Source organism: Cnephaeus nilssonii (assembly GCF_951640355.1).
Source record: "Cnephaeus nilssonii genome assembly, chromosome: 14".
NCBI classification, from domain to species: domain Eukaryota; kingdom Metazoa; phylum Chordata; class Mammalia; order Chiroptera; family Vespertilionidae; genus Cnephaeus; species Cnephaeus nilssonii.
This window is the reverse complement of record NC_137085.1, coordinates 43,080,842-43,105,011: the sequence shown is the minus strand read 5'-3', so window position 1 is coordinate 43,105,011 and position 24,170 is coordinate 43,080,842. Positions and strand designations below refer to the sequence as shown.

The following is a 24,170-nucleotide window of genomic DNA, read 5'->3' as shown; positions in this document are numbered from 1 at the left end:
TTTAAAAATAATAATAAAATAAGCCCTGACTGGTTTGGCTCAGTGGATAGAGTGTCGGCCTGCGGACTGAAGGGTCCCAGGTTCGATTCCAGTCAAGGGCATGTACCTTTGGTTGCGGGCACATCCCCAGTAGGGGTTGTGCAAGAGGCAGCTGATCGATGTTTCTAACTCTCTATCCTTCTCCCTTCCTCTCTGTAAAAAAAATCAATAAAATATATTTTAAAAATAAATAAAAATAATAACATAAAATAAAATAAATAAGGGTAACTTGAACGCCATCACTGCCACACTGGGACAGTTTATTGATAACTGAGATGGTCACTGAGTGACGAGCAGGCGTGGAGTGTAGACAGTATGGACCAAGAGATGATTCACATCTAAGACGGAATGATGCACACAGCAGAGTAGTCAACACGCTGCCCAGGACGTACACAATTTACAACTTATGAATTCTTTATTTCTGGAATATTCCACTTAATATTGTCAGACCGCTATTGCCCGTGGGTAACTAAAACCAAAGAAAGGGAAACTGAGAAGGGGGACTACCATAGGCAAATTCGCTATACGGGGGTGTCTAGGTGTAAGCTCTCACTGAGCTCTGGGCTGAAAACCCACAGCAGCAAACAGCGACAGCAAACCGATAAATGCCGAGGCCCACCCAAGGTGGGTGAGCGCTAGGGTTAACAGTGCCGGAGCATGCGCAGCGGCTCTGGTAGGGACCAAACAAACAAAAAAGCAGAGAGCTTCACACTGAACTCTGAAAAACTCAACCACGTGGAGTTGGAAACTACAGTTTGCCGCTTTTGTTGGATTAAATGGCATTTTCACCCAGTTCGGCAGAACTCCGGGCAGAAGGCGAAGTGCAGGTTGTCACAACCCACAAGGTTGAGCTTCCTAGGGCAAAGACGATGTCACATCTGACTGTTGTGCTACTGTGCTGCCAAGCATTTAGTAACTGCTTCAACTGTGTGTGTGTGTGTGTGTGTGTGTGTGTGTGTGGAGTATGTTCATCCTCCAGGTTGCTCACATGACCAAAGCCTGCTCAGAAGTTCCCGGATCCCCGGGTAAGACTCCTGCGCTACTCCAGACTTAGACAGCAGCCAAGTCCTCTCTAAGCCCAATGATGTGTCTGCGGGAGAAATGTGCTTTCAAACACGCTGTGTTATAATATATACATAATAAAGGATAATAATCCAGAGAGTGGTAAGTTGTGAAAACCAAAACAAACAACAGAGCCCCCTCTCTGCTCTGTCCTATTGGAGCCCCCTCTCCACAGCTTGGGGGGAGGAAAGGGCAGTGTTCCCTCAGTGCTTGTTAGGACAGAACCCACCAGGCGCCGTTTTCTTGGGGCCGTGGTCAGGTGGTTTAGCTTACTCGCTGGCACATGCTTCTTCCAGGTGAGTCAGGAGAGGAGGTTAATTTAGTGGGATGGACCTGTCTCTACGTGGAGAAAAATGGACCAGAAGCCCACCCTGCTGTGTGCTAGGATCATAAAAGAAATCAGGCGCACCCTCTGTGGGAGGGGGGTTTTGTGGGAGTGACAGCGAGGGGAAAACTGTCAGGAAGCCCGAGTCAGCTGCATACACAGGAGAACTATTAAGTATGGATGCTCCCAGTTTACGTATATTTCAACTGTGATCAGGGTCCATTCCCACTGAGTGCACTTTCCATCGCCCTTCTGGCTACGATCTATTCACTGCCCCTCACAGTTGTCTTCGTGCGATAGCTCTCCCTGCTTCTAACCCAGATGCTGCCACTGGCCTAGCATCCTGACCCCTGAGTGTCCCAGGGAGAAGAGATGGCCACCCAGAGAGCCCAGCACAAGCCAGTCAACAGCAGCCTTTGCTCGACTCCTGTAAAGTCCACCAGCTAAGAACGGGCTAAACACCATTCTTAGATTTGCTTTTTACAAAATGGTTTGGGGGCGGGGGTGGGGGGCGGGAAGAACTCAAAAGAATCATATTGTGTGACAGGAGAGAGTTATATGCAGTTTACATCCACATACAAAGTTGAACTGGGACCCTGCCAGGCTCATGTGTGTATCATCCACAGCTGTGTCTCCACAACAACGGAGGGTTGAGGAGTTGCGACAGAGATCGTGTGGCTCACAGAGCAGAGAATATTTACCGCCGGGTCCTTTATAGGAAGCTGGCTGACCCCTGATCTCCGTCTGAAGAGGTGAACTTGCACCTGGTGTAAATCCAGTGTCTTCAGGAGCCAGACACACAATAAAAACGGGTGAAATGCCAGGCGTATGAGATCATGGGTCACGGTGGGATCCATGGCCAACTGGAAAGTGCTTTTCCCTACGAAAGGCATTCAGTTCAACCCTCTGTAACACCGTGTGCTGGCCAAGCCGGGTCTGTGCCAGGGACCCTGGATCCTTCCTGGGACTTAGAATTTGGAGCCCTTTAACATCGCCCAACTCTCTGACCCCACAGAGAGTTTGCGTACAACCTACTATGGGCTACATTTCAGCATGCTCGTCAATGACAGACACACAATAAGGTATCATCTGGAAAATGATACAGGCTTTACACCTAGACAAGTATGGAATGGGGAAATCATCTGTAGGGAAGGAACAGAATTTCAGGCGGAACGGGACCCGAGATGACGTGCAGGGGAGGAAGGAGGCCTGAGCGGCGATGGGGTGCCCTGCATCCTGCAGCTAGAGGGAGACCAAGTCCGGTCCCTTCTTTCAGCTCAGTGCTAAGGCCCCCAAAAGAATGGTTAGCCTTCTTCGTGCCGAACAAATCATACCCGGGAATCAACTATCAATTAAAGAATATTTAAGCTTGTCTCTGGTATTAATGAGAGCGTTACCATCCTCCTGGGAGGAAGGAAGAGGAACAGACACGTACCAGTGCTTTATTTCTGGCCTTCGCAGGAAAACACACCCAGCGGCAGTGACACGATCAACTCTGCGTTACTGGAGCAGAGCTGTTAACAGCCCAAGTTTCTCCACACTTTCATTATTTATATGGCACTCCCCTCCCCTTTCAGCGACAAGCTAAGCACCTCTCACTGACAGACTCGGCTCAGAGCATAAAATAAACCTGACCGAAACCGCTCCTGAACACTGCAGCAAATGTGTAGAAGACTCTCTTAGCAGAGACAGGCCAGGCCTCCGGACGTCTCCCGGGCCTCCAGTGGGTTCGGGAGAAGTGGAGTGGAGCCTGCCGGCTATGTGCTTGCCTAGTTAGCACAAAGGATGGCTCATTGCTTTCCAGGAGGAGCCTGCACTCCACCAGGTGATTAGTATGCCTACACCAAGTGAAGCTTATTCTTCTCACTCAAGTCTTGAAATGAACAGCGTTGAGTCCTCCATCTAAAGGGGGAAAGAGCACACGTGGGGGGATTGCTAACTGGATACACCCAGCCCCGTCCAGGCCCCCTGGGTTGTGACAGGCTGCCACTGAGGTCCTGGCCTGGGGTCAGGGAGGCCTATGCTCTCAATACTACTCCTTTCCCACCTGGTTCTTCTCACCTTTCCTTTCACAGTTCCACAGAAGGTGCCTAAAATGGGCTAACCTTAACAGAGGCAAGAAGGTTAAATACATAAACTCTAGCCCTGTTCAGGTAGCTCAGTTGGCTAGAGTGTCATCCCAACGGGCCAAGGTTGTGGATTTGATCCCCAGTCATGACACATGCAAGAATCAACCAATGTATGCATCAGTAAGTGAAACAACACAGTTGCCCTAACTGGTTTAGCTCAATGGATAGAGCGTCGGCCTGTGGACTGAAAGGTCCCAGGTTCAATTCCGGTCAAGGGCATGTACCTTGGTTGCGGGCACATCCCCAGTAGGAGGTGTGCAGGAAGCAGCTGATCGATGTTTCTCTCTCATCGATGTTCCTAACTCTCTATCCCTCTCTCTTCCTCTCTGTAAAAAATCAATAAAATATATTTTAAAAAAGAAACAACACAGTGACGCGTGTGTCTCTCTCCCTCTCTCTCTCCAAACCAATAAATCAAAAATCTTAAAAATACAAACTCTGAAGCTTCCATTGCCTCTAGCAAAAGTAACCCAATCTAGTAAACCGAATCTAAGGGAACTAGACCTCCTTTTCAGAACAGAACTCTAAAAATGCCAATTAAGGATGATAGCTACTCACAGATGTACAAAATCAAGGCTGCCTCTTGAAAAAGAACAGTATTTTTTTTTATTGCAAATAAAGCAAGTAGGATTCCAGAGATAAAAGGATAATTTGATATTAGGAAGTCATATTGATATTATTCTCCATTTTAACAGGCTAATACACCCACCCCCACCCCCACACACAACTTGCCTTAACAAATACAAAATAGTATTTAACTTGTAGGAAAATAGAAAAATAGTTCCTTAACAGGATTAAAAAAAACCCACAAAAACATATAGACCTGAAACCTTTCCCCAGCAAAGTCAATTGTAAAATAAAAGCATATGGGTGGATACCCACCCCCACCATCGCTGCCATTTAATGTTGTTCAGAAAATGTTAGTGAGTGCAACTAGTAAACAGAATAAGAAGCAAATTGTGAAAGCAGGAAGTGAAATAGGAATTGTTCAGTCAATACAACTTTCTATTGGAAAGCCCAAGATAAATAACTGAAAAACTAATATAAATTAAAAATGCATTCATAGGAGTAAGGATACAAAAGAGCAATGGTTTCCTTATATGCTAACCAAAGCTAGTCAGGATAAGCTTAACAACAAAAATTCAGGACCTGCATGAAGAAAACCCTAATTTAAAAGAAAGCAAACAAATGGAACATTTCCCTGCTCTTGGCCACTAAGACTCAACGGTGAGAATATGGCAATTCTGTATAAATTCATCTATGAAATTAACACACCCCATAGAAATCTTTTGTTCTTGAACTTGACAAAATTATTCTAAAGTTCATTTGCAAGAATAAGTATGCTCAACTTGCCAAGGAACTTTTGCATTAGAATAATAATAAGTGAGCACTTGCAACACCAGTTATTAAAATGTATGATTAAAGCTGCAATAATTAAGATGGTGTGATGCTAGCACAGGAAGAGGCAACTCAGTGGAGCAGCCTTGAGTCTGAAAATAAACTCAGACTCTACAGGGTTGGGACACTGCAACTCTGTGAATAAAAGGATGTTTAATTTGATAAATGGCATAGACATCAGGTTTTTAAAAATTACATCTGGCCCTAGCTGGTTTGGCTCAGTGGATAGAGTGTCGGCCTGCAGACTGAAAGATCCCAGGTTCGATTCTAGTCAAAGCCATGTACCTTGGTTGTGGGCACATCCCCAGTAGGGGGTGTGCAGGAGGCAGCTGATCGATGTTTCTCTCTCAGTGATGTTTCTTTCTTTTTTTTTTTTTCTTTTTTTTAAATATATTTTATTGATTTTTTACAGAGAGGAAGAGAGAGGGATAGAGAGTTAGAAACATCGATGAGAGAGAAACATCCATTAGCTGCCTCCTGCACACCCCCTACTGGGGATGTGCCCACAACCAAGGTACATGCCCTTGACCAGAATTGAACCTGGGACCCTTGAGTCTGCAAGCCAACACTCTATCCACTGAGCCAAACTGGTTAGGGCCTCTCTCAGTGATGTTTCTAACTCTCTATCCCTCTCCCTTCCTCTCTGTAAAAAATCAATAAAAAATATATATTTTTAAAAATTAGCCCTAGCCGGTTTGGCTCAATGGATAGAGCGTCGGCCTGCGGACCGAAGGGTCCCAGGTTCGATTCCGGTCAAGGGCATATACCTTGGTTGCGGGCACATCCCTAGTAGGGAGTGTGCAGGAGGCAGCTGATCGATGTTTCTCTCTCATCAATGTTTCCAATTCTCTATCCCTCTCCCTTCCTCTCTGTAAAAAATCAATAAAATATATTGAAAAAAAATAGATCTGGATCCCTACCTTCTATTTTTAAATAAATTCCCAATAGGCTATATATGTAAATGTAAAAAGAATTAAACTATAAAGGTAAAAGGAAATATAGATGGACATTTTTAGAATCTTGGAATGGGGAGACTTTCTAAACTTGAAACCAAAGGCAAAATCCTATTTAATAGATAATTTTGAAATACATAAAAAACTTATTTCAAAGAAATTTCAGGACCAAAAGAGTGAACTAATAAAGGAAACTGCAACATATAACAAAAGGTTAAAATCTGTAATATAAAAAGGACACTTGCAAATCAAAATGAGTAGCCCAATTTAATAAAATTGAGCAAGGATGCAAATAAGTTATACACTAACGGCTAATAAATATATAAAAATATATTCAATCTCACAAGTAATCAAAGCATACTAATTAAAACACCAATGAAATGTTTATCAGGCTGGTGAAAATGTTACAGTATGTTCATATACCTTTCACTGGTGGAGGCATGAGGAAATTGGCCCTCTATTGCACAGATGGGTCTTATAATTGATCCAGGGCCAGATGGCAATATCTTTGTCTAGGAATTGTTTTTGGTAATAATTAGATGGGAACACAAAAATATATAGGGATATCAGCATTGTTCATAAAAGATAAACCTTGATAATTTAAATGTGTAACAATAGCCCTAACCGGTTTGGCTCAGTGGATAGAGCGTCGGTCCCCGGACTGAAGGGTCCCGGGTTCGATTCCGGTCAAGGGCCTGTACCTTGATTGCAGGCTCGATCCCCAGTAGGGGTTGTGCAGGAGGCAGCTGATCGATGTTTCTCTCTCATCGATGTTTCTAACTCTCTATCCCTCTCCCTTCCTCTCTGTAAAAATAAATAAATAAATAAATAAATAAATAAATAAATAAATAAATAAAATGTGTAACAATGAAGAACTGGTTTAGTAGTTATAAGTGTAACCAAACAGTGAAATAATATGTATCTGTTAAAAAAGTACCAGGTTGTGACAATGAGATGGAAAGATGTTAGCAGTATGTTGCTAAGTGAAAAGAGTACAATCTGCAGTGTACATACTAGTATGTGGACATGTATGGAGAGAGAAAATCCTGGGAACAAATATACAAAATGTGAACAGTAGTTACCTGCAGGTAAGGGGACAAAGAGTAACTTCTTTCTGTAATTTCCCCCTATATTTTCTAATTTTTTAAAACAGTAAGTACGCATTTATAATGAGAAAAAGCCAGGGAAAAAGTCTTACAGAAAACAAAAGAAACAATGGCGTGCCTGAGTTTAAATTTTCCCAAGAATGGATTATGTAATCGTGGGGAATGGAGAGGATTTACTTTCTATTGAGAAATTACTGGGACACTCCAGTGTTCAAGACCAAAGAAAGGATCAACCAAAGGACTTGTATGCATGCATATAAGCCTAACCAATGGACACAGTCACCAGGGGGGTGAGGGCATGAGTGGGGGGATGGAGGGATAAGGACACATATGTAATACCTTAATCAATAATGAGAGAAAAATATATATATTTTAAAAAAGAGGAGGGAAAAAAAAATAAAGCCCAAAGAAAGAAGAGGCATCATTCTGTGTCTTTCTCAAATAAATTGTTAGAAAGTGAGAAACTTTCAGAACAAGCTACATCTGTTTTCTCACTCCTCCTCCACCTCCCCCTCTCCTCCTTTTTCTATATGTGAAAGGAAAATGGCCCATAGAATACAGACAGGAATCTGCCTTCAGGTACGGGAGTCACACAGACAGGAACAGCAGGCCTGCCCCACCAAGGAGTGTCCCCATTAGGAAGCTGGGGACAAGAGTGTGCAGACGCAGAAAGCCAAGACCAACACAGCATTCCTCACGGATGAGGATGGGGAGGCCCATGTCCACACACACACACACACACACACACACACACACACACACACTGCCCTGACCCCAGGCCTTCGGTGCCCCTTGCCCATTATCTACAGCAAAGCGACGTTGACTTGCAGGTACAAAAGGTGAGCCTTTGCTTTACGTTTCAATTCCATTACTCTCAAGTGCAGACGCACCCACACACTCGACAGAGGAGGTATGTAGGCCATCTATGGGTACCGGCAATCCTACAGTTCCCTACACAAATCACTCCCATTCCTACTGGACTAAAAATACCGAGAAATCAAAGCCTTCCTGTTTGCCCAAAATATTACCACCTACACATGTAGATGTTCTGGAAAAATGAAAACACTTGGTAAGCTTTGGAAGAGTAATCCTGTCTGAATGCCACCCCATCGCAATCCCATCTGCTCCTGGCCCCCTCTGAACCCCTCCTGTGTGACCTGGCTTCCCTTTATATGGTATGTGTTGATACAACAGAGTCACTATAGAGTTTGGATGTGTGATTTTCCTTCCCGGCCCGTGTTTATCTGTGGAAGGCAGCTGGCCCATACTTTAGGTTCTGCACCGGGAAGTGGGTGTGTGTCTGTAACCTGGCACCCGGCACTTCCTCGCTGGAGCATGCTGTCCAGGAAGCAAGCCTGTCCGTGTGGTGCGAGTACGCCCCCAACCTCAACTGATCCGTGAGGCAGCTCCTGGGCTGGGACCTCAGAGAAAGATGGCAGACCATAGATTCTCGGCTCTTTGGGTTCTCAGCGCAGCCAGAGGTACGTCTGGGTGTCTCAGTTACATGGCCCCCATCTCAGCAACTCGGAACCAGCAAAGAGGTGAAGTGACCTCCCCACAGCCAGGCCCAGGCCCAGATCAGCCGATTCCCATGCCCACAATCTTCCTGCCATCCCAGACTATGATGCTTCTTCCCGGTTATTTGCGGAAAAGAGAAATAACAAATAAACCTACCAGGCACTAAACAATGAACGGACATACGTGTTGGATGGCAAAACTATCCTGAGGACATAGATTCTTAGAATCTTTGCGTCTTGGGTGATTTTTATGACCATCGAATTCACACCTGTCCTGCTGCAGACAAAGCCGACTCGGAGGGCGGCGGGTGATGTCCCCAAGGACACCCTTAGATTGGAACCAGTTGTCAAATCCCTCCTTCAGTTTGAGCACAAAACAGGAGCGGAAGTGAAAGAAGAGGAAAGGCCCTAACAGGTGCAGAGAGAGCCTCTAGGGTATGTTTTCCTAATTCTCTGACTCCCCAGGTGCATGGCCTCGGGGAGGGCAGAGCCAGTTGATAACAAATAAGCTGCTGTTGAGCTTTAAGTTTCAAAAATAGAGTTTTAAAACGGTAAAGCAGCTCTCTTGATTGGCCAGAGTTTTCTGCCAAGCCCTGGGCTGTAGGGAGAGAGAGAGGAGAGGGGCTGTGTGTAGAGAACAGATGCACAGGTTTCGAAGAGGAGCCTGGCCTTCTCTCTCTCCTTTTAGAAACAGGCTCGGGCAGGCCCAGAGCCACCTGGCCCACAGCCTGTCCGGAGCCAGTAGAGCCCCGCAGGGAAGTCCCCACAACGACTCAGGTGAGAGGAGCTGGGTTGCCCCGCTGAGAGAAGGGTCTCAGTGCATGCCTCCAGCTCTGCACCCTTCCAAATGTCTGTGTTTTTTGTTTTTTGAATATATCCTTATTGATTTCAGAGAGGAGGGGAGAGGGAGAGAGAGAAACATCAATGATGAGAGAGAATCACTGACCAGCTGCCTCCTGCACACCCCACACTGGGGACAGAGCCCCGCAACCGGGGCATGTGCCCGGACAGGGACTCAAACTGTGACCTCCTGGTTTATAGGTCAACACTCAACCACGGAGCCACGCCGGCCGGGCCAAATGTCTGTTCTTAATGTGTTCCTGAGCCCAAGACCAAGCACTGGGGAAAAGGCCACAGGAGGACTGAGTCGCAGAGGACGAGGATCTAACACCCGGAGCCACTGTGCAGAGGCCCTCTTCGGGAGGGGAGGTCAGCATGTCAGAAGCCGGGCCCCAGCCGGTGCCTGACGCCCCAGGGGAGACCACCTTGTCGAAGGATGGCATGCAACACGGACAACCCTCCCATCATGCCAGAATCAGAGGTGAGCCTCTTGCCTAACAAATAATAGATTGCTCCCCAGGGAAAAGCAAGGCAAAGGGGGAGGGAGAGAGAACTCTGATTTTGCAAACTGCACCCAAAAGAGGACTGAGAGACCCTGAACTGCCAAGGTAAAGTTCTTGCATTCACAGCAGAAATCGGGGGGGGGGGGGTGAAGGGGCTTGAAAACTCAGTGTGGTTACGGACAGCTTACTCTTTGCACACGCAGGCTCGTGACCGGGAAGCTCTTACGCAACAGGCATAGCTGCTTTGCAAGGGCCACGGAGACTTTTGGCATCCTCAGTGAACACAAGGTTAACCTTTCCATTTGTGCACTTGGGTAAAATGGTTTGTAGCATCCACAGCTTCCAGTCTGGGGACAGCTGCTCTCCAGAAAGCCGGAGCCTTTGGCTCGGAAAGGACAATGGGCAAAAGAGGACCGTACCGGAGAGGAGACTGGTGTCTGGTTAATGAACGCCCACTCTACCTGCCAGCCAGGCTGCGGCTCTCCGTCACCAGGGATGCTCCACCAGCATGTGTTTCCAGCGTTTCCTCTCTGGGCTTCACCTCTGTACACAGCTGGCACAGAGGAAGGCTGCGATCCCCCCAGGTCCTCCTCACACATGCCACAGAGGCCACTGTCAAACCGTGTTTCAAGCCTTAGTGAAGCGAGCCCCTAATCAGCCTTGCCTGGCGCCTGTCATTAACGACCACAAAGAATGGCAGGTCTGAGCATCCAACCTTCACCAAACAGCCCCCTGCCTGACGTCCCCGGCTCGCCCCGAGCAGGCGTTCCTGGGCGGCGTTTCGACATTTCTGGGCAAGCAGGACACTGAGAAAAAATGACTCAGGTTGGAGGGGCACAGCCCATGTTTCTTTCGTGCTGGGAAGCTCCGCCTCCGTGGGCTAATGCTCACCAGACAGGCATCCTGTGGCTGGCCACGGGCATGATGTGCAACGCGAAAGAGGGAAAGCCAGCTGTCTGGTTGTCACGCTGCTTGTTTTCGTTGAAACGGCAACGGTACAAAACTGCTGTGGAATTATGGCAGCACGGGGACTTAAGTCATTGTGATGTGTTTTTGAAGATCTAATGTGTGCCCCTTATGATTTATTATGGTGTTTTTGTTGGGCATTACGCACAACTAAATAGACGTCTGAGTCCCAGTGGGCTTTGCCAAATGAACAGCTCATCTGTATAAAGATGTGGCCTTTATCTATTAGCACAGAGGGTGACAGCCGTCCTGGGCATTAAAATGGACAGACGCCTGGAATTAAGGCCAAATGAATGGCACTACTGATCACACGGCTGTTTGTTATACTTGTTCCCGGTGAGGCTTCGGGTACTGGCTTCCAGAACACCCCCTGAAGTAGGTCTACAGTGATGAGCCTGAGCACAAGACATACATGTTGAAATCCTCTGTGTTTACTGAGACGATTCAGCCCAGCACTGGTGGCCCAACTTGAGGCTGACCTCCAGAGACAGGTCAGAGCCCTTTCTCTTCAAAGGGAAGAAAAATATGGAGAGAAAATGTCATACTAATCTGTCTCTCATTTGGGTCAAAATCTGCTCTTTGGAACATCCTGCTTGTAATTCTAAATGGGCAGATAGAGTGACTGGCTGTTGGTTTTGTCTGGCATCCATTGCCTCTTTGGGGTAATAAACAACACACCTCAAATTTCCTTTTAGGAACCACACCTTCCTCACTCTGCGTCGGTGCAACTCCAGAGGTGACCCCCACAACCCCAGACATTGCACGTGACCCGTCCATGCCACGGTGACTGAGTTCAGAGAAAGGCGCAACATCTAACCCAGGTCTGGAGCGTGAAGCCTGGGACTTTGCTGGGATCGTTAGGAAAGGGGAACTGTCTGAACTGAGAGGATGGGAGTCCGGAACTGCGGCCAGCCATCTCACTGCCATTCAGCGACAGCCTGCCCCTGAATGAAGCCAAAGCAAAAGACAGCAAAGCTGAGCCGGGGAGAGGGACAGACACTGAGTACCTGTAACTAGAGCTACCCCAGATGTGTTGGTAATCTGAACCAATAAAGTTCTATTTTTTATTAAGCCAGTCCAAGATTGGAGTCTGTTGCTTACAACCAAGGATCCTGACTAAGACAGCTATGTGCCCGGAACCAGGGTCTTTTTCAACGGGAAGGAAGTAGATTCTGGGTAACTATTGGAAAAGACAGGACAGGTTTGATCCAAGTCCAAGATTTCTACCGATATTTCTAAGGTTCATAAGAACTCACCACAAGCCAGAGTTAGAACACAAGAGTAGAGAGCTAAAGAATGGTAGCGTTAGAGCCAAATCCAAGAGAGCCGTGCAAAACTCAGGGTCTCTTCCCACTGGCAGAAACCCAAGAGGTCCAGGCCCACCACCATACATGCACGACTCCAGCCACCTAGAAACATACTAGGAAAGTTCCCGAGTAACCTTGGGCTAAGTTAACCAACTCCAAGTCTAACGCCTCCTATAAAATGAGAAATATGAGTACCTTCCTATCTCGCAGAACTTCTGGGAGTTTAAATGTGACAATGTCAACCATTTCGGTTGGAACTTGATATATAATAAATGGTGATGTTACTGTTATTAGTACTATTATTACTATTAATATTACTATTAATATTAATAATTTAACTTATTACTGTTATTATTACCATTATTCATTCACAACATTCATAGTGCCAGCTATAAATATCTAACACAGCTCTTTATATGTAATAGTCACTCAATAAATAAATATTATTTAAATGAATGAGCTGCTGCTGGATTAATCTGGAACTTTAAACAAAAATTCTAGAAACAAGGGCTTTCTGAGCAACACATGTTAATTTTTTTAAATTATAATATTCAGTAAATGGGGACACTGTTCTAAATGCTTTAAATAACTCATTTGAATTAAGTCTTATAACAAACCCAATAATAAAATGAACTGAGCTCGATTTTATAGATGGGAAAACTGAGGCTCAAAAAGTCTTCATCATTAGAGTGGCAGAGGCAGGATTTGAACACAAGGTTCTTGGAGGGACCGGAAAGCCCATGCTCTAACCCAGTGGATCCCAACATGGGACACATGCCCCACAGGGGGGCAATTTGATTTTTAAGGGGGGCAATTCGAGAATGAATTATTAACGTGAATATTTTACATTTCTTATGGTTCTAGGGTCCTCATATTCAGTATATAAATATATATTGTGACATATTTATATATTTCAGTTCTCTATTATGTTTTGAAACTTTATTTGCTATTTTTTCCCATCACTTCATATTATTTGTTTAACAATTTCTCGGTGATTTCTTCCTCAGTACTTCAACTGTCCTTTCGTTCTGTTATTTTTCTCTTTCATGGATGCCATGTTCTTTGGAAGCTTGTTTAGACCAAGTTAATGGCCTTTTAAGCTTCTTCCACATGAATAGGAGTTCACTATTTGAATAATAAGAATTATATGTCACAGGGGGGCATCAGGACTTTAGACATGCTTAGGTGGGGCATGGCCACAGAAAGGTTGGGGACCACGGCTCTAACCGCTCTTCCTGCAGATAAAGGCCTCTCCCCTCAAGTTCCTTCAAGGGGCCTGGTCTCTTCATCACAGGCTTCACTCTTCTTTTCTGACTGCCTCTCTCTCACCAAAGCTGGATCCTTGGAAGGGAGAGATGTGAGTGCTTTTTTCCCCCCTTTTTCTTTTTGAACAAAGTAAGGTTTCTTCCAGGTCTGAAATGTCTATAATTCTCAGGCAGGATTTCTGTGCCCCTGTCTGCCCCACTGGTTCCCACTTTGGTTCAAGTCAGCTGCTCCAGGAGGTACTCACTTCCAAAACCACAGGGACTCGCTTTGTGGTTTTCAAACACTGAAAAATGTTCAAAGTTTGTTTAATTCAAATACTACTAATGCCTGCATTTCAGATCCTTGTCATTAATTTTGTATGACTTAAGCTCCCGTCTCTTTATTTTAATCTATTTAAATAATGTCCTCCTTTTTTTTTATTAATCCTCATCTTTCCATTGATTCTTAGAGAGAGTGGAAGGTAGGGGAAGAGACAGAGAGAGAGAGAGAAAAACATCGATGTCAGAGAGACACATCGACTGGTTGCCTCCCACATGTGCCCTGGGATGGAGCCTGCAACCACATGCCCCGGATCAGAATGGAGCCCGGGACCCTTCAGTCTGCTGGTCAATGCTCCATCCACTGAGCCAAACTCTCTGAGGCTGTCCTCACTTTTTAAAAAAAGGTCCATCAGGGATGAATTCCATTCTCCTGTTCAAATTTGTGATCATTCTCAATTTCATTAAAAGAAAAAACATTCAAGGGCCCTGGGCTTAGATGGAGAGCTAACTGGTTCTTGCAGCTCTAGAACCTTTAGATTCCAGATCCAGATAATCAGTTCTCACCTCAGGATTCCAAAAGCTAGCACGGGTCACGACAAATGGAGACTGAAAGGGAAGCCCGGGGGCACACCTTCATAAGCCTGGGCTGTAAGCACCGATGGAAATAAATGCCTGGGAATATCCCACGCATCAAAAATGGATGCACCTCACTCCTTTCATGGGGAAGGCCTTCCCTATGAATAATGTTAGTCCTATCATTTGCTGAGGGGACTGCTTGAGGCCTGGCTAAAACAAATGTGTACTCGGGGCCATAAGGCACCAAAAAGGTATTCAAGTTTCAGGAGGGCTCCAGGAAGGGAGGAGTAGGAAGTCTCTCAGGCGCTGGGCTGTGGGCGGTTTCACAGAGTATATGATACATAATAAAAGGGCAGAGGTCCAGCGCGGACTCCACTGCTGCCCTTTTACTCAGTTAATTTGGTTAATTCAAAGCAGATCTTTAAACCAGGGTTAAATTAAACAACAACAACAAAGTTTACCACAAACTGAAATCCTCAGGAGACCACGGTGGGAAAGCATGCAAATCAAAGAGCTGCAAAGAATTCGCGACCAAGGGCCATCTCCACACGGGCCTCACTCGGGCCTTTAGCTCCGCCCTTCGGGGTGCCTGGGGCCCTCACGGAGCTGCTGAGGACACTGGGGCTCAGGGCGAGTCAGTGCTATGTCCAATGTCACATGCTGGTCAAGGCAGAGTCAGCTTCTGAACCCTGGGGGCGCACTACCAAACCATCCAGGGCCCTTGAAATGATTCACCGGAACAATCCCCATCTATCTGAGAGGGTGGGCATCTGCTTTTTTAGAGACAAGATGATGGATGTGATGACCTCTCAAGGTCAATTCCAACCTCCAAATTCTATTCTTTTGATACCGACAACTGCTGCCACCGAGCGCTCTCAGGCCCAGGCCTGTGACTAACTTGCCATCAGATGTGGGGAGGAGTGAGAGGCAGGATTGCTCAGAGACCACAGCAGAGGATCCCATTCCTTTTCCTTTTTAACTGTCTGTGGGGTGTTTTTCTTCTTCTGCCTTTCGCCCCTCCTTTTTGCGTGTGTTGCATAGAAACAGAAAGTGCCTTTGTACCATTACTAGGCACCAATTTACGCTCTTCAGTGGGAGCTGGGCCTGCTGGAGAGACATTAGGAAAAGGTGGGAGGGTCGGATGTGGGGGAGGATTGAAGCAGCAAAGGCCTGGAATGCTGCAAGCTTTTTCTCCAAGCCTGAGAACAGCCAGGGGGGGTAGAGGAACCCGGAAAATTTGGAAGTCAAGACTAATTAAAACGATGATGCTGTGGTGTTTTGTTTTGTTTTAAATCAAGAATGCTAATGATCACCAGGCTTTCAAAATCACATGGGTGGGTTGGAAAGCCTACTCTAACCAGGGCATGTCGAGTTGTTTCAGGGGCTACTGAAAGTAAGTGCTGGGAAATCATCCACCCACTTTCCTTCTCAATGAACTTATTAAGGAAGACCATTGCCAGCCACTTTCCCAGTATGTCCTACAATGTTTCTCTCCCTGGGAAGTTCAGCCTGGGAATTTCTCACCGATGTTCACTGGATAAGCGTCAACAATTGAGACGGGAACGTAAATCGGACCCTCATGTTCAGAGTCTAAGAATGCATTTCCCTCAGGTGACACATCTTTGCCTCTGAAAGTAATGGAGTGTTACCATCAAAACATCAAAAAATATTTACTCTGGTATCTCCCTTCCCAACCTGGGCCCCACTTGCACCCCTTCCCACTCTCTCCTCCCCATTCACAGAGGATTTGAGAGGAGAATCAAGGAAAACAATGTTTGTTTCTCTGCAATTCTACTCCACTTGTATTTTCTGTTGTGAAACAGCAATCCTGCCAGCAGCTGAAGCTTTTCTAGGCAACCCCACTTTCTCTTCCCTGGGCAGCTAGATGGCAGATGATGGACAGGGGGAGTGAGGCCAAGCAGCAGCTGGTCCCTCCCACCTCTGTCCTTCCCCAGCAGTCCTTCATCCCCTGGGTGAGATTCCAACAGCGGGCTGGGCCTTCTTTCCTTGGAATCAAGGGAATTTTAACCTCTTGTTGGAAAACCAAGAGCAATCCCCTTGGGACATCCTTGCAGTCCTTAGAAACCATCATCCTGCGCAGCTAGAGGCCACTGCAGCCCTTTGCTCTCTCCTCGAATGTAGATTTTTATTTTTTCCTACATGGATACATGAGACTGTGTGTGTGTGTGTATGTGTGTGTGTGTGTGTGTGTGTGTGGGGGGGGGGGGGGGTTATTGCCCCTAAGGGGCCAAAAATTAGATCTTTGGCAGGTGAAAAAAATCTCGGCTATTACAGTGGTTTGTGGCCTTCTAAAGGGGCACAGTATATTGATGGCTCTACAATATACTAAAATGTAGTGGGGGGAGAACAATTATGGGAAAAAGTGTCTAAAGTCTCCTTAAGGGAGAGAAAATGAAAAAAAAAATGGTAGAAAAACTATCTGTAGCCTTGGCCAGTTTTGCTTAGTGTGAATAGAGCGTTGGGCCACAGACTGAAGGGTCCTGGGTTCGATTCCAGCCACAGACCTCAGTCGCAAACGCTATCCCCAGCCCTGGTCAGGGCAGGTGAGGGAAGCAACCAATTAATGCATCTCTCTCACATGGATGTTTCTCTCCCGGTCTGTCTCTCCCCCTATCTTCCAATCTCTCTAAAAATCAATGGAAAAATATCCTCGGGCGAGGATTAACAAAACAAACAAACAAACAAACAAAAACCTATCTGTATAAGCCCCACCCAGGCTTAGTTGTAAATCTATCTTGGATGAAGTATGTCAGGCTATGAAATATCATTCCAGGTCACTTTAGGAAGTCCTCTGTAAAGAGGGATGGGGCAGGGAGAATGTCTCATGAGAAGAGAAGGTGGTCAAGACTGGGCAGGCCATCTGTTCTCATTCCTTTCAAACATAAGGACGCTCTCGGACCCAGTTCTTTTAAAAATAAAAATAAAAAAAAAGACTGGGCAGGGGCTAGTTAATGGGCTGCCTGTAGCCCACTTCTGAGATAAGACTCCTAGCCTAGGGCTGTGGCCACAGTAAGACCTTGCCCTGTTCCTGAGCCCCTGCCTCCTGGGCAGTGTTAAGTGGGTCCTTCTCACACCTTTGATGGCACTAGATTCTCCTGAACCAAACCACTGACTCTAAAGGTTTTAGCAGTAATTAAGGGAGAAGAGCACAAGAGGTATAGAGCAAGCCTGGCATATAGAAGCAAAATCTAAAAACTTTAGTCTCAGGGAAGGAACATCCCAGCAGAGTTAGAGTTGGACATTCTTAGAGAGGCCAGAAAATCTATTTCCCGTATCGGCAGGTAACTGCCACGGTGGGGGGTATTCAGGTCCCTTCAGCCAGATAGTCTAAATATTGCAGGGAAATGTGCAAACAGCGTTAAGGAGAAACAGAAGCAGCCACTCTTGGGGTGTTTACAGCTCGTCTCTCCTTGTTGCACATAAACTTCCTTCTGCCCTACTTTAAAAAAAAAAAAAAAGTTTAAAAAAATTTTTTTTCTGCAGAACTGGAGTGTGATGGCTGGGATTTGGGGCTTTCCAATTTTCAGGATCCTGTAAACAGTGTTATCAAGCTTAACCTGTTGTCACCAAGAGAGGACAGATGACTTAAGTCCCACCAAAGAGAGTAAAATTGCAGCTGGCATGGAAATAAGGCCTAAGGTTTCTATCAGTGAATGTCAGCCTAGGGCGACTCCACATCAGGCAGTTCTGATGACTTTTGACCTGGAATTTGTATTTTTTCCCCCAAAGATACTCCCCACCCCCAACATATGTATATTCTCTGTACAGGGTGACCGCAATGTCAGGAAATGGGATAACATTCTCTTAAATCCTCACCTGAGGATATGTTTTTGTGTTGTTATTTTGTTAATCCTCACCTGAGGATATTTTTCCATTGATTTTTAAAGAGTGGAAGGGCGGGAGAGGAAGAAAGAGACAGAGAGAGATGGTGAAATAATCAATGAGAGGCATTGATGGCTGCCCCAACCAGGCTGGGGATTGACCTGCAACCCAGGTACTGCCGTTGACCAGAAATCAAACCCACGACCGTTCAGTGTGCCTGCCTGTGCACTAACCCCTGAACACACTGTCCAGGGCTGGGTGGGGTTTTTTATTTTTAATTAATTTTAGAGAGAGAGGAAGAAGAGAGAGAAATATTGATGTGAGAAACATGGATCAATAAACACCCCGATCAGGGATCAAACCCAAAACTTAGGCATTTGCCCTGACCAGGAATCACACCACCAACTTTGGTGTATGGAATGACACTCCAAAGAACTGAGCCACTCAGCCAAGATGGGGTAAACTTTTTATAAGTGCTCGTGGGAGGGTTGAAGGGGCACAGGTACAAGGAGTAGGTATGGGGGGTAAGTGGGTTTGAGTGGATGCTTGTGGAGGCTAGTTGGGGTGTATGCTGGGAGGTTGGGGTGTGTGTGTGTATGCGGGGACTGTGAGGGGGGGGGGTAGTGACCTGGGTGTGAATCTGCGGTGGTGTGCCAGGATCAACTAAACACTGGCTGTATTTTCAGATAACGTGCTCGATGTGTTTTCAGGCAAAGTACTCCAACATGTCTAATTGTTCATATGAAACATTACAAAGTGCCTAAAATGTCTGGAAAGGGAGTGTATTTGTTGTACTTTTTTTTCAGATTAACCATGGATCTACTGCTTAACCTTCAGAGGTACATCACCTGAGAAGGTATCTGATCTAGAGGCTGAAGAAAAACAAACTGAGCCTAGTATTAGAAAATGTAAGCTAACAATTAAAAAAAAACTTTTCTCCTGTTTCCTAATTTTGAAGACCCCTAATCACACAAACTGGAAGACCCAGCATTTCTTGAGGGACTACTGTGTGTCGAATCCTATTAAGTGCTTTATCGATATTACCTTATCTTGGCACAAGAACCGTTTAGTTCAGTGACACTGCCCTGTTTTGTAGAATAAGAAACTGAGGCTCAAATAAAGCAGAGGTTGCAAACTTAAATGCCAACAGAGAAGATGTAAATGATTAAAAACAAGGGGTACTGCCCCACAAAAAGATCAGCTCAAGCCAATGGTTGCTAAGCAGGAATTCAGGCCCAGTACTGCCAGATCGTTCGATTTTTCCAGAGAAGCCAGAAATCTGGATTTTGTGCTGAAATCCTCTGATTTCTAGATACTGGTAACTAATTAAGTTTCTTAAACCATGTGCTGGCCAAGGCAAACAGATATGCAAAGCAAATTCAGCCGCAGGCCTTGCAAACTCTGAAATCCAGTTAACTTGCTTAAGGTCTCACAACTGGGAAACCACAGGACAAATCAGAGCGCAGCTCAGCCTACCTCAAAAGCATCTTTTCTCCTAGGACGCTATAGCTGTACTGAATTAAATGCAATTTTATCTAAATGACTCGACTTCTAAGCCTTTGGTTCTATGGAAGTGGCAGCAAGCAGTAGGAAGCTCTATAGGAAGTGAGCGAGCAGCCTGAGGGATTGTGGCTGGGCCACACCGAGCAGGGGGTGTGGCTGGAATTTTAGCTCTTATCATCTTCCCAGAATGCACACATTCCAACCGTATCTCCCATCCACCTTCTGGATTTACTAGTAATACCAGCAGGAGGAACATCAGGGAGCTCCTTACCCCACCCCAATGACCATCTAACAGGAAGCTGCATCTGAAACTTGGGAATGCAGGAAACTCCTACAGGTCTCTTATTTAAAAGTAGCCTTTTTTTTTTTTTTTTTTTTCTTTCCAGCTGGAGTACCCTCTGACAATATTTAGACGCCGAGGTTTTGTTCTACCATGTCCTGGTATGACAGAACCCCGGAACATACACAAGACACCTGCCATCACCGTATCGCTAGTTTCAAAAGACTGACGGTAGCATTTAAAACGGGACTAACATTTCACTTCGTTTTCCACTCCTGACTGTGTGAAAGGTTCTCCTGAAACAGCTGAGCTGACTTGCCGTATGGAGAATTAAAGAGCACCACGCATGCACGCACACAGAAGCAGCCATATTTCTAGAAATGCCTGAGAAAAATCACTCAGCCCAATGGTCCGGAATGTTGGGGGGTCTTTTTTCCCTGTGTCAGGGAGACTCGGGTCAGCTCCCACAGAAGCACTGCAGGCCTCCCCAGCTGCACCACCGGGCAGCTCCCTGAAGGAGAAGGTGCCTTTGCCCAAGGTGGCAGTGGGTGTCCATGTGAACAACCCAACTCCGGGAACATGGCTGACACAGCCGGGCCCGCCGAACAGCTGTTGGTAACACCCTCCGTGAACACACCCCACTTTCACCCCTGGCAAGCCACATGAAAGGTCACATCCCCCAATTCAGGCACGTGTCTGTCACCAGCCATACAGACGCGAACTTTAAAATGTGCTGTTTTATGGCAGCCCAGATGACAGCCCCAAACAGAACCCGATTTTGCATTAACCACGAAGGAACCTGTTTTAACTCCTGTGCCAGCGGCCACCTCCACAAGAAGCATAAAATAGGAGATGCAGACATGCAGCCTTACCTTTAAAAAGCAAAACAAAACAAAATCAACCAATGATCATTTTAAAGACCACAGGCCCGGGAGGGGGGGGGGGGGGAGCTTATCCTAAAAGTGCCAAAAATAACACAAAAATGACCACCTTCTAAAAGGGGTGCCATAGGACAGAGGGGAAAGGCGCTCGCTGGGAAGACGGAGCCCTGTGCTTCCTTGTCAGAAGAGCAGCTGGAAAGCCACCTCACTACAGATGGTGAGGCAGCACGGCCAAGGGTCAGCGCTCCCCAACTTCCTCCGCATGTTCAACAGACCCAACAGCCCTGACTGACCCCCGCCCCCAAAGCCCGTGTTATCCCGCAAGATGTCTTTTCGGCCACATTCGTCCGCCCAGCCCTGCCCTTTGCTCTCCCTCGAAGGGACCGTTCCTTGGGGCCTCCGGAACGTTTCAACAGTCCTTACCCAGCCGTGACCTCCAGCAAGGACCACACCTCCTCCTCCCTAACTGCTGGGTTCAGGGTGGAGGGTGAACCTAAGTCACGTGGAGGGTGGGGGGTGGGGGAGGGCAGAGGGAGGAAATCAGCTCTGAAATCTCCCTCATGAACGCAGCTCACTAGTCCTGAAGTTAACCCACCAACCCTTACTCGATCAAACCCCTCTGCTGCCTGAAGCAGTGTTATTTTAAACCTCTCTGGGGACGCTTGGCCAAATTTAAAACCACCTTGGCAATCCCTGAAAAGTAGCAGGCACACAGCTAAATGAGTCCTTAGTCATCCTTAAAAGGTTCCATCCATGAAAAGAGTGCCGCTTCTCCCAGGTTTTGGGCCACTTCCCTGCAATCCCACAAGAGAACCAAAGAAAAGGTACGCCATTTGGCTCGCCCTCGCCCCCACCCCCACCCCCACCCCCGCCCCCGCCACAGCCTCTGCTCCAGGAGGGTGGCCCCAACATCGCCGGGTGCGGGAGTCCTGGGGGCGGGGCAGCACCACTTCCCGCGAAGCCGGGCACCGGGGCCAGCACCCAGCACCCAGCACCCAGCACCCAGCACTCACTCGGTCCGCCCGTTGGACGCTCTCCGAGGCTCCCAGGGGCTGGGCACAACTAAGGAGCGTGAGCTTCCCGTGGCTACACGGCTCAACTGTTTAAAGAGTTAAAACAGCATCTTATCCAAAACGTTTGCACCCTTTAGGCTAAGTGTGGTGTCCTCAACGCCCGGGAACGCCACCAGGCCAAAGGTGAACCAACCCCAGAGGCCGGTGGGAGAGGGAGACGCCGCTAACCTGTATGCACTCGGTAATGGGCTTTGAGGTGGGAGGATTTTCCATAGACTTTCCCACAGCCACTGTAGGGGCACTTGTGCCTCTTTTCGGAGGCGTGTTTCCCCTTCGCAGCCACTCCAGGGTGGAGGAGGGAGAGCGGGCTGGGCGCGCCGCCAGGATCCTGTCTCTCCTCCGGGCTGTGGGAAGGACTCGACCCAGATTCGGTGGTCACGTCGCTATCGGATCCCATATCCTCATCCGGACTCTCCAGACTGTCGCTACACACCGAGGGGGTCTGGATGGGTCGGTACTTGTTCAGGTCCAACAGGCTCTTGGCGATGGTGACCAGGGTGCAGTAATCCTTCCAGGTGTCCCCCGGGTCGCCGTGCTCCTTGGTCACCTCGCGCTCAGGTAGTCGCAGTCGCTCGGCGTCGGGAGCGCCCCCGTGCTCCGGCACCGCAGCGCGGTTCGAAATGGAAACCAGACACTGGGCAGCCACGAAGTCCATGTAGGCGGCCGAGGACATGGTGCAGGGCGACAGCAGCCCCGGCGGCGCGCGGTCAAACTTGGCGGTGGCTGCGGCGGTTCGGCTCACCCTGCCCTGGCCCTCGGACGACGAACGCGGCGCGGCGGCCAAGGGGGCGGGGGCGCAGGGCGCTTCCGACTCGCAGGAGCGCCGAGGCGACCTCAGCCCCTCATCTTTACGTAACCGGCAGCGCCTCCGCACGCAGCCGCCACGGTGCCGAGCTCCGCCGCGCCGCCGCCTCTGGCTGCCGCGCTGTCCTGCGCTCGCGCGATCCCCCCCGACGGGCGCGCCCACCGCTCCGAGCCGGCTTCCTTGGAAAGATGCCACACGTGGCGGCCGCAAGTTTATTCGACCGAATACGCCCCCGAGGCGCCGGGAGAGGAAACTGCAAGAGCGGTACACGCCCTCCTCCGCCTCTCCCTGGAGTCAAAGACCCAGGACATTCACCCGACCACCCCGACGCGGGTGGCAAGGGTCGCACCAAGCGCCACGTCTAAGAGGCACTTTCCCCCCCAGAGTCCCCTGACGGTTTCTGAGCCCCTGCTCTGGCCGGTCCGCACCGTTTCGGCATTCTCTTGCTCGGTAACAATTTCGCAGAATCCCATCACGTCACAATCTAAACCCCCTGCAATTGGCCAGTGGGGAGGGTGATTCAACTCTGTTTACTTTCTCCCCCTGCCAGTCAGGAGGGCCTTTTGGTGGAGAGGTGCGTCTAGAGCCGAGGCGTGCGGCCAATCCGACTGTTCGGTTTCGGTGCCTCGTGCTACCCCTACAGCCACGAACGCTGACATTTAAAAGGGTAACAGCCCGGGGGCTGGCAAGGGGCTGGCACTCGTCTTTGGGAGTGCCTTCTAGGTCCGGTAGCCGGCCCAGGCCTCCTGGCTCCGTCCCAGCTTGCGGAGCAGTGGGACTCACGTTCCCCTAGGTTCCCTAGTCGGTTGCGCCCCTTCTTGTGGCCAAAGAGAACTTCTGGTGCGGCTTTTCCAGCTTGCAAACAGTTAAGTGACTTCCTGCAAACGCTACAGTCCCAGCAACCGGCCTTCCAATGAAAAGTAAGTTGGTTGATGTCACTGACATTGGCTCAGCCAATCAGGAGGGCGTTCCGAAAGCAAGCGCTCCACACTTGTAAAGGCTTAGAGCTGTAGTGAAACTGGACACATCCTTGTATTTTGTGTTGTTAGTGGTAAAATTGAGAAATGCTTGGAAGGGAATGGGTGATGAATAAGTGCAATGTGAGTCTATAAACACAAACGAGAAAGTAGCAGTTCTTATTTTTTTCTTCAGTTTTGGTATGCAATATACTTTTAGAAAGAATTTTAGTAGTCCTTCCATCCAATACATGAACTATGACTAATTAATTTTAAAAATGCCAAGCTAACAAAGTTCTGTTTTAAAGCACACTCTTCATATTGTTTGGCTATTCTTACATTGAAGCACCCCACCATTGCTTTTGTGATACCTCCAAATTCCCTTCCTTCCCCAGTGCAGTTTATTCTAAATAAGTTTTTTTGTTGTTGAAGTTATAACCCACCTTCAAATAAATGGAGACAATATCCCTCATTTATGTAACTTTAAAAAACAACAACACACCATTCTTAGTTCATTTTCTTTCCGCAGGCCCCTGCATGATTGTTAGGGCATGTTTTCTTCCCTCACCTTACATATGTGGA

General features: G+C 47.6%; 1 protein-coding gene across 1 annotated transcript in view; it reads right to left on the bottom strand.

Annotated features, from left to right (window-relative positions):
- The window catches only part of KLF9 (KLF transcription factor 9), a 29,184-nt gene extending 5,682 nt beyond the window's left edge, over window positions 1–23,502 (bottom strand). Inside the window, exon 1 of the mRNA XM_079791290.1 lies at window positions 21,996–23,502. Coding sequence (XP_079647416.1) covers window positions 21,996–22,500 — 505 coding nt within the window. The 5' untranslated portion in view covers window positions 22,501–23,502. The remainder of the gene's footprint in view (window positions 1–21,995) is intronic.
- Between the last annotated feature and the right edge of the window lie 668 nt (window positions 23,503–24,170).